The sequence below is a fragment of the Paramisgurnus dabryanus genome, chromosome 11 (genome assembly GCF_030506205.2).
Source record: "Paramisgurnus dabryanus chromosome 11, PD_genome_1.1, whole genome shotgun sequence".
Taxonomy (NCBI): domain Eukaryota; kingdom Metazoa; phylum Chordata; class Actinopteri; order Cypriniformes; family Cobitidae; genus Paramisgurnus; species Paramisgurnus dabryanus.
The window spans coordinates 9,246,225-9,255,746 of NC_133347.1; the positions used below are offsets into that span (position 1 = coordinate 9,246,225).

General features: G+C 39.8%; 1 protein-coding gene across 11 annotated transcripts in view; it reads left to right on the forward strand.

Moving 5' to 3' along the window:
• elavl4 (ELAV like neuron-specific RNA binding protein 4) overlaps positions 1 to 5,775 on the forward strand; it is a 98,545-nt gene extending 92,770 nt beyond the window's left edge. For all 11 annotated transcript variants that reach the window (XM_065248481.1, XM_065248480.1, XM_065248479.1 and 8 more), the window contains one exon: positions 1,798 to 5,775. In XM_065248481.1, coding sequence (XP_065104553.1) covers positions 1,798 to 2,125 — 328 coding nt within the window. In that variant the 3' untranslated portion in view covers positions 2,126 to 5,775. The remainder of the gene's footprint in view (positions 1 to 1,797) is intronic.
• The last annotated feature ends 3,747 nt before the right edge of the window (positions 5,776 to 9,522 follow it).

The window sequence follows — 9,522 nt, forward strand, 5'->3', positions numbered from 1 at the left end:
TTTGTGCTGCTGTGGATGTAGTAAAAAGGTTTCTTTTGAACATGTGCTTATGACATTTTGTTGCATATTTTAGTATCTACTTTGATGTCCACCAAAGACTCAAGGCTAAGATGGAGGGCGTAGCATGAGAGGTTATGCACTGCGTGTATTCTTTCCCCCAGCGCCATATTTACTTTCCAAGAAACTGTTCGGCAATGACTGATTTGAACGAACCACTGCAGTGATCGTTGCAGGGAACATAACGTTTTTTATAGAGCCGAAATCTCAGCGGTTCATCTTTTCAGTGTAGAAAGCTGACGTGCCACAGGAAGTCAAGCAATCAAACAGGATATGCCAACGAGGCAACAACATCTTTCAAAACAAATGAGACGACGTCGCCTTTTTATTTACGCTCTGTGCGATCAGCTGTCAAATAGCTGAAAAGGGCCATGAAGAAATCACATAAGCCTGTCTGCCTCTAGAGAGCGAGAGCAAATTTAGGGGAGATGAAACCAATAGAGGGAGAAGGCGTAGTGCTCGGCGAACACGGCGAAGAAGGTAATTAATGAACAAAGACCCGTCTGAAAAAGTGAGCATCGCTAGGTGAAGGTGGGCAGCTCGGAGGGGTGGGATGCCTCTAGGTCAGCCGCTTGTTGCTACGCAACTCCATGTCCAACTGTTCGCCTTAGTTTATACAACAGACAGCGCTCGGCCCTGCCCTCGTAGTCACCAGACATCTCCGTGTCAGCAATAAGCCGGTTCGACCCTCACCCGCTAGCTCATCTACAGATGACTGGCATTCAAATTACCACGAAGCCACATTTCGCCTTCTTCTCTACGGCGCCGGATTCATTATTTACACAGAAATACCAGCGTAATTGAAGTCATGAGATGGTTTGCTTGTCACGCGGCACAAAGTGAGCCGACTTACCATTATATCCTTCATTTACATAATGAGACACAAGTGACAGGACACAAAAGAGAAAGAGAGAGACAGATGTATTGACTCTGCCAGGACGAACCGGCTAAAACGCAGATGAAACGTCTGAGTAATTCTTGGCAGAACAAGAAGCAGGGAATTGGCCGGCCCTGTAGTCCGTGCAGTGCTATTGATCACAGTCACACACTGCGGAGCGGTGGAGGGTGTGGGTGGAATACACTCTGTTCCCCATGCTAGCTGGCTGGAAGCGCTGCTTGCATCTTCCATTTTCCGCTCGCTGGCAGCAATCGCCTTTCCCCTTTAAATTTGGGCTCTGGCGAACGTGACGACGTCGGCACCAAAGCGGAAATCTCAATTAAAGCACGCCCAATAATGCTTATAGTCATTTCTTCTAAGGTGGCACACGGAATTTACCTTTTATTTAAAGTGGAATTTCCTTTAAGCGGAAAGGCAATTAAGCGAAATCAACTGAGCATTCGAATCTCTGTATCGAGAGGGAGAGAAAGGAAAAGAAAAGATTACCAGAAGAATGAGAGCGGATTTACGAAATCTCTGATGAATTTCCAAGGTATTAATACACGGAGTTCCTGTAATTTAGTTTCCGTGCAGGAGAAAAGTCTCTCGTCGCCGGCACAAATGACAATCTGCAGCTTTTTTAGTCGCCATTCAAAAAACCCTCCATCTAAAAAAAGGAAGCAGAGATACAAGAGACAAGTGGTAGATTGAAAAGATCACATCTGCCTTCCCTGTGACTGCGCAGCTGAAATTGCAGCGTAGCTCGGCAATCAGGGGATTTGACAGTTTGAGGCTTTGGCTTACTCTTGCTTTTTCTCACACTGTTCTCCTCTGTCGTCCTTTCCCTCTTTCTCTCCGTACAGGTTCTCTCCCATCACTATCGATAGCATGACCAGTCTAGTAGGAATGAACATCCCCGGTCACACGGGAACGGGCTGGTGCATCTTCGTCTACAACTTGTCTCCGGACTCGGACGAGAGCGTTCTGTGGCAGCTCTTCGGACCGTTCGGCGCCGTCAACAACGTCAAGGTGATCCGCGACTTCAACACCAACAAGTGCAAGGGGTTCGGTTTCGTCACCATGACGAACTACGACGAAGCGGCCATGGCCATCGCCAGTCTGAACGGGTACCGGTTGGGTGACCGCGTCTTGCAAGTGTCTTTCAAGACCAACAAGACCCACAAGTCCTGAACTCCCTTTCCCGTCACTCGTGTAGCTCCGTACAGCTCCTCTATTACTAAAACCCACCTTTGCCCACTCAGCTACTCAAAACAGGAACACACGCAACCAACAAACCCACAAAAAAGAACTGGATATGGCTTATAATATAACTTTGGACCTATAAGCCAATGTTGCCTAAGTATTACAAAATGAAAAATTGAGAATATTCATTATTTGGAGACCCTGAAAGTGGTACAGGGATTCTGTTGTATATCTTGAGTTCTTGTGGTTGTTTTGTTTTTTCTTTTCTTATTTTTTCTCTGTAAACAGTAGCAAAACCAGACCGCCCTTATTTTGAAGAAAATGTCCTTCTTTAGATCAAACTCTCTTTTGGTCTCGATTCAGGATTTTTTCTTTCTTTTTTAAATCCGGATCCACTGTCGTTAGAAAATACGCCTCCCTGGTAAGAGAACGGGAGGGGGCTCTTTTTGAAAAAAAGAAATAATATTTAAGAGAAACGGTGATCATTCATTCATTTGTTTTGGTGTAAATTGTTCAAAGTCCCCAAACTGAATTGATAGGGATGACGCCATCCCTTTTCTCTAATGCAGAAGATGTTTCTAGCATAGTTTTGGTTTTGTACTGCAAACAAAACACACGTCTGTCCTCACAGGGGATTGCGGGAAGGGGAGAGGGAAGGGATGGGCTAGCACCCCTGATGACACGTTACGTGAAATAAACCTACACACACACTGTTGCCAAAGAGAAAATCTCTTTGCTTGAAAATGCGTTTAGAAAAAATGAAAAAATAAAGAGAAAGAAGATCTATTTTTATAAATAATGATTAAAATAATTATTGAAGAATTTTTACAAGAATCTGGATTTGAAAAAAGAGAAAAATATTTTGACTGGCTAATTAGGGACGGGGGGAGGGGTCAGGTGCCACCTTGTCTTGTTCGTTCCGCCGTGGTACTTTTTAGGATCAAAGGTCGTTTGTTTTTCGGGGAGAACCCGGATTGGCGATGGTTTTGTAGATGGAAGAATTTATCAACGGGATGCAAATTCAGGCAGGTAATTTTTCATAGCAGTAATTCTTCAAGAGCGATACCCAATGGGAGAGGTAGAGGGGTCTTCCCAGGCCGATCACATCTTCACAGTCAAGAGCCCAAAGCGAGGCCACTCATCGTCCACTCATTTACGTTATTTACATCAGTCTTTGGGATATAAGTAATAAGTACGCACACGTATCCATTTGGAGAACATACACGGTTCCGTTTTCTTCGCTCTGATTTTGTGGTATTACATTTGAGATGTACTTCCTTTAGCGATCAACAGTAGGTGCTATATTACATGGTTCACATATCTTAAATATCCAACTGTGTTGTTCTTCGTGTTGTTTAGAGAGAAAAAAAAGAAAATTTCGATGTTGGCATTATATTAAGCTGCTGTTTTACTTCTTTCTTTCTTTCTTTCTTTCGTTGTCGTCGTTTCTGAGTTCGATTGTCGGCGCCCGTCCGATCAATCGGATCAACGAATTCGGGACGAATCACTCGACGAGTTTTCTTTGGCTTGCTTACTTCTAGGTTCTTTGCTGAGTGTACAGCGTTTGTCAAACTTCAGCTATAATTAGCTAGTTTTGTTAGTCTAGTATTCGTTTCCTCAAAGGATCTATTATGACTGTGTCTTTCTTTGTTGTGTATACAAATAGATGATATATAGTCGACATTTTCCGTTACGATACCTATATCTATCTGAGTTGACTGAGTTTTTTCGTTCGGGATTGTCTTTTTTCATAGAAAAACTTTATGAAGTGATGGTTCAGTTACTTAGAAAACTCGTGAGGAATCTTGTTTAATATGTTGTCATGTCGCTTGTGAAGATAAAGAGAAAAAAAAATGAAGAAAAAACTACAGAAATTTGGAGCGATTTATTTGATTTACCGCCGCAGCAAAAGAAATCGAACAAAAAAACTTCTTGAGAAGTTATCTGTATTTATTTATTGATCGATTGTCTCATTGATTAACTTATTTATTTATCTTGATTATTTATTTATTCGTTCGTTCGTTCGTTCGTCTATTACGTTGTCTGTGTTTTTGCGTGATTCTGGTACAGGGAGGGGGGTGTTGTTTCTGAGCTAAAGGGAACAAATGTGACTAGGGGAGATGTTCTTCCAATAGTCCTGCGCACTGAGAAATTTTAGTACGTTTGTGCTTTGTACCAATATATCAAAATTACAATATAAAAAAATTTAAAAGTCAAAAACGAAAAAAATGGGGTTGGTGAGGCTCTTCCCTTATTAATAGAAACAGTTACTCGCTATGCATAACCTAGCCGATAGTTCAATTTGCTATTGCTTTTTTCTTGTCTTGTTAAACATAAATCTTTAAATCTTTTTCAATAAAGTTTAGTCTTAATAGAATGTTATAACAGTTGTTCTGGTTCAATATAACCTGTGATAAGTTTGTGTAGTTTTAAAAGCCACTTCCCGCCCTCCCTCCACACACTACAGTTGCTTTGTGATTAAACTTTATGCAAAACTATGTGGGTCTGAAATGTAGTTTCTCTACGACGTTCATGTCAGGCTTTGCTGCCCTAATTTGATCAACATGTGTCCGTTGTTTTACTACTATTATTCATTGCATTTGAAATGTAACCTTCATTTCTGCCATGTGACATTGATACTCCAAATAGCATTGACGCTGATTGTACTGGTTGATTAAACAAATAGCTATAAAAGATAATATTTGATAGATGACACCTGTTATATATTTTCTAAGATATAGTCTATTTTGAAAGGAAAATTTCTGAATGGAGAGCTCGGCTCTTGTTGAGATAGACCGGTGTGAATGCTGGAGAGCTAAACGAAAAAAAAGAAACATGTATCCTACACCTATATAACGTCATCCATCCATCCATCCATCCACCCACCCATCCCTCCTCTGCCCCACCTCCAGGGGCGGTGACACGGCCCTACTCAAACCCCGCTACGGCTGGGAGTTTGAATTATGCAACGACTCCAGTAGAATGTTGTTCTGATGTATGAACAAATTTCCTCCATTACTTCCTTAACTTTTGGTTAGCGACATCACCCTCTGCGCGTCTGCGAGAGTGCGTGTCTAAGACGCGTGCGTGCGCATTCCAGAGAGTCTGTGGGGGTGTTTGTAAGACGGGCCCGTGCCTCTTAAAGTGCGTGCCCAAATCGCAGTGTCTCTCCCCCGTAGCGCCTTATAGTGGCAGTCTGCCAATAGGAACCCATCAGCCGGTAGTGTAGGAGGGAAGGCAAAGTGAGGAACAAGGCTCCTGTCATAATTCATTTTCTCCTGAAATGTGTTTGTTTACTATCTGAAAAATCTATAAATCTTTAAAGACAAAAAAGATGAAAAAATATTCACCGGACCAAGCCGGTCCCTCCTACTTGCGTTATTACTTATCTATCGATTATTGATTATTGTTACTATGATTAATATTATTCTCATTATCCTTATTCTTATTACGAATCAAAATTACTGCGATGAATGACTCCATGTTATCCTTGCTAGTTTAGGTCATTTCTCAAACTGGAAACAAAATATTGAAAAAAATACTTGCTGTAAATGTTTTTTTCTTTTTCATAAAACTGTTGTGTTTGAATTATTTGTACTTTTGAATGTTGGGACAATAAAATAAGGTGTTGAAAGCTGTGTGGTGCCATGTTGTGGAAAAAAGACGCACACGTACGCATACATTTTATGTGCCCTTATGTAAGGCGGCACGGTATAATTTCATTATACATACAAAAGCCTTAAATATCTCTAGATTATCCACAGGTGGTTTCATTTCTTTCTCAACCCTACCTTTTTAATCAAATAAGCACTATAGTTAAAATTCTGAAAGAGCGCATTAAGAGCATATGGTAACACAGCACAGGCAGTTAATGATATAATGTGAAGGAAGGATGAGCGCACAGTGCCCCCTGTTTCTTTCATAGAGAATTGTTTGTACGTATGCCTTTAAAATAGTGCTTTAACTAGACAAATATATTTAATTTATCACCCTTTCAAATAAACCAACCCCCACACTCACAAACAAATATAACGTCATGATATGTTTAAACGGCAGGAACATTTATATTGTTAAAATGCTAAATTAGTATAGAAATGGGTACTATCATTCAACACACGGATGGTTAGCTTCACTTCGTGGCCAGTGCCTTCGGGGCGGGCGGGGCTTAATGCAGTCTACGTCCTTATATATGTGGGAGGGGCTTGATGCAGAGCTGAAGGGCAAAAGGGACAAGGAATGTGATGAAGCCATCCGTCCGGAGTCTCTTTACACCATTAAGGATTTAATGAGGCAAAAGCCCATGAAGGAAGACAAGTGGCAACATGAGTCATCTCATTCCCACTTTAAAAACTCCTTTACTACCCACAGTCTCCTATAATAAAGAAAGGAGATCTGATGCATGTATATCCGATGGGGCTGATATCTTCATCTGTCGCACCTTTGTTGTGTGTATGTGCTCTGGATAACAGCGGCAGATGAGTAATGCACACGGTTGCCATTTAACTGCCGTCTTCTGTAAACATCTGGCGTGATGCCATATGTGACAAATTATTATGCAATGCACACTCGATCTTTCACAATATGACATACATTTGGACAGGAGGTGTGTAATTTACCATTAAACCAAACATGAATATATTACACAGATCTGGCTACACAGATCCCTCCGAACATGAAGTACTGACAGGTATATGTTGAACAAGTAGTGCATACTACGGTATAAAGGGTAAAGGGCAACTTATATGGGTAATTTTAAAGCATATACTGTGTTAACATACACTGTAAAAAATAATTTGTTGGTTCAACTTAAAAAAAATAAGTGTTCATGCTGCCTTAAATTTTGAGTTAATTTAAAGGGATAGTTCATCCAAAAATGTTGTTACAAACTTTTGTTCTGATGAACATGAAGGATGATATTTTGAGGAATGTTTGTATCCAAACTGATCATAAGCCCCATTCACTTATATAGTAGGAAAAAAGAATACTATGGAAGTGAATGGGGCTCAGGAATGGTTTGATTACAAACATTCTTAAATGATCTTCCTTCGTTTTCATCAGAAATAAAATGTGTACAGGTTTGTAACAACATGATGGTGAGAAAATTTGGGTGAACTGTCCCTTTAACTTAAATCATTGGTTAAAGGAAAACACCACTGTTTTTCAATATTTTACTATGTTCTTACCTCAACCTAGAGAGAATAATACATACCTATCTTTTTTCAATGCGTGCACTTTTAATCTTTGTACAGCGTGTTGTGAATGTGTTAGCATTTAGCCTAGCCCCATTCATTCCTATGGCTCCAAACAGGGATGAATTTAGAAGCCACCAAACGCTTCCAAGTTTTCTCTATTTAAAGACTGTTCCATGAGTAGTTCCATGAGTAAGTGGCACAAAATAAAACTTTTGTTTGGAGCCATAGGAATGAATGGGGCTAGGCTAAATGCTAACACATTCAAGAAGCGCTGTACAAAGATTAAAAGCGCACGCATTGAAAAAAAGATAGGTATGTATTAATTTATCTAAGTTGAGGTAAGAACATAAAATATATAAAAATGGTGGTGTTTTCCTTTAACTAATGTTGAGTCAGCTAATATTTTTAAAGGAACACGCCCACATTTTGGGAATTTAGCTTATTTACCGTATCCCCCAGAGTTAGATAAGTCCATATATACCTTTCTCATCTCTGTGCGTGCTATTACTCTGTCTGACACAGGCCCCGCTAGCTTAGCTTAGCACAAAGACTGGAAGTGAATGGCTCCAGCTAGCATACTGCTCCCAATAAGTGACAAAATAACGCGAACATTTTCCTATTTATGTGTTGTGATTTGTATACTCACAGCGTGTACAAATAACAAGATCATAAAAGACACAGCCACTGTATTCTCAGAAGGCGAAGCACTGCTACTGAACGAACTCTCTGATCCTCACCAGGGGCTTCTCGGGTGCTGCGAGCAAATCACTCCGCCCAAGTAGAAGTGCTTACACATAAAAAGGAAAATGTTCACGTTATTTTGTCACTTATTGGGAGCAGTTTGCTAGCTGGAGCCATTCACTTCCAGTCTTTGTGCTAAGAGGGCTAGCGAGGGCTGCGTCAGACAGAGTTACAGCACGCACAGAGATGAGAAAGGTATGTATGGACTTATCTAACTCTGTGAGATACAGTGAATAAGCTAAATTCCAAAAATGTGGGCGTGTTCCTTTAAGGTAAGCTGCAAAGAATTATATTATGCTTAAAATAAAATATCTTAAATCATCTTCAAGATGCTAGGAACAATACTCTATGTTGTCTTATTTATTAATTTAGACACAACTTTATTCACACAAGTTGATCTATACAAAATGATAGCGAAGGACAATTAACATCTCCAATTCACATAACCTGCATGTTTTTGGACTGCGAAAATAAACTGGAGTACCCAGAGTAAACCCTATTGGGCGGTTTCCCGAACAGGGCTTAAGCTAGTCCCAGACTAAAATGCTTATTTGAGATGTCTTAACTTAAAACAGCTTGCACTAACATATCTTAAAATATATCTGTGCCATTGTTTTGTCTCAAGTTTCACACCAGTAATGTTGTTTATGTTTGTAAAAACTACTTAAAAGTCCTCATATAACCAAGGCCTAGCCTGGCTTAATCTAAACCCTGTCTGGGAAACTGCCTCAGTGTTGTCTAAATCAAGCCGTTGGTTTGTGCTTGTTTTGTGCCATTAAAATATACACTGGATCTATTTGCCTTCCTTAGAAATAACAAAAATTGATTCTAATCCATATCAATAAAATTGTTTTAAAAGCAGTCTGTGTGTTTATGTCAGATGACTTTCCTGTAAATGCACAAACCAAGCACAAATAAACACCAGTTACTGACTTGGACCACAGACCTTCATCCTGTAAGATGTCACAAAATCATGTCAACTTAGCACAAGTCAAAACTTAAAAAGTAGGTTGAATCGACTTGCATAATTAAGTTCATGCTGCATTTTTTTTTACCCGGGTCTTTAACTTTTTGGTTCCTGTTTTAGATTTCATCAACTAAATAGATATAAATATCACTGCGTCATTACACTTGTTTTTCTTCTTCTACATTTTCTCCCCCAACTGATTGGATGGTTTAATTCACTCCTACACTACAATACATAAAACTTCTTTAGTCTCAAAATAATACTTTGATTAAATGCACATGGCTGCAGATCAGATTGATTCCTACAGCAAATTAATAAATGTATTAGTGATATTGCAAAAATCTTAAGGATTTTATAATTAGGTAAAAATACCCTGGTAAAGAGTGCTCAGTGAGGCATCAATCTCCATGCGTGTATTGCTGGGTATGGTGGTCCAACCTAATTTCATGAGAATTCATACATGTTTTACTAGTTAATTTGTATGA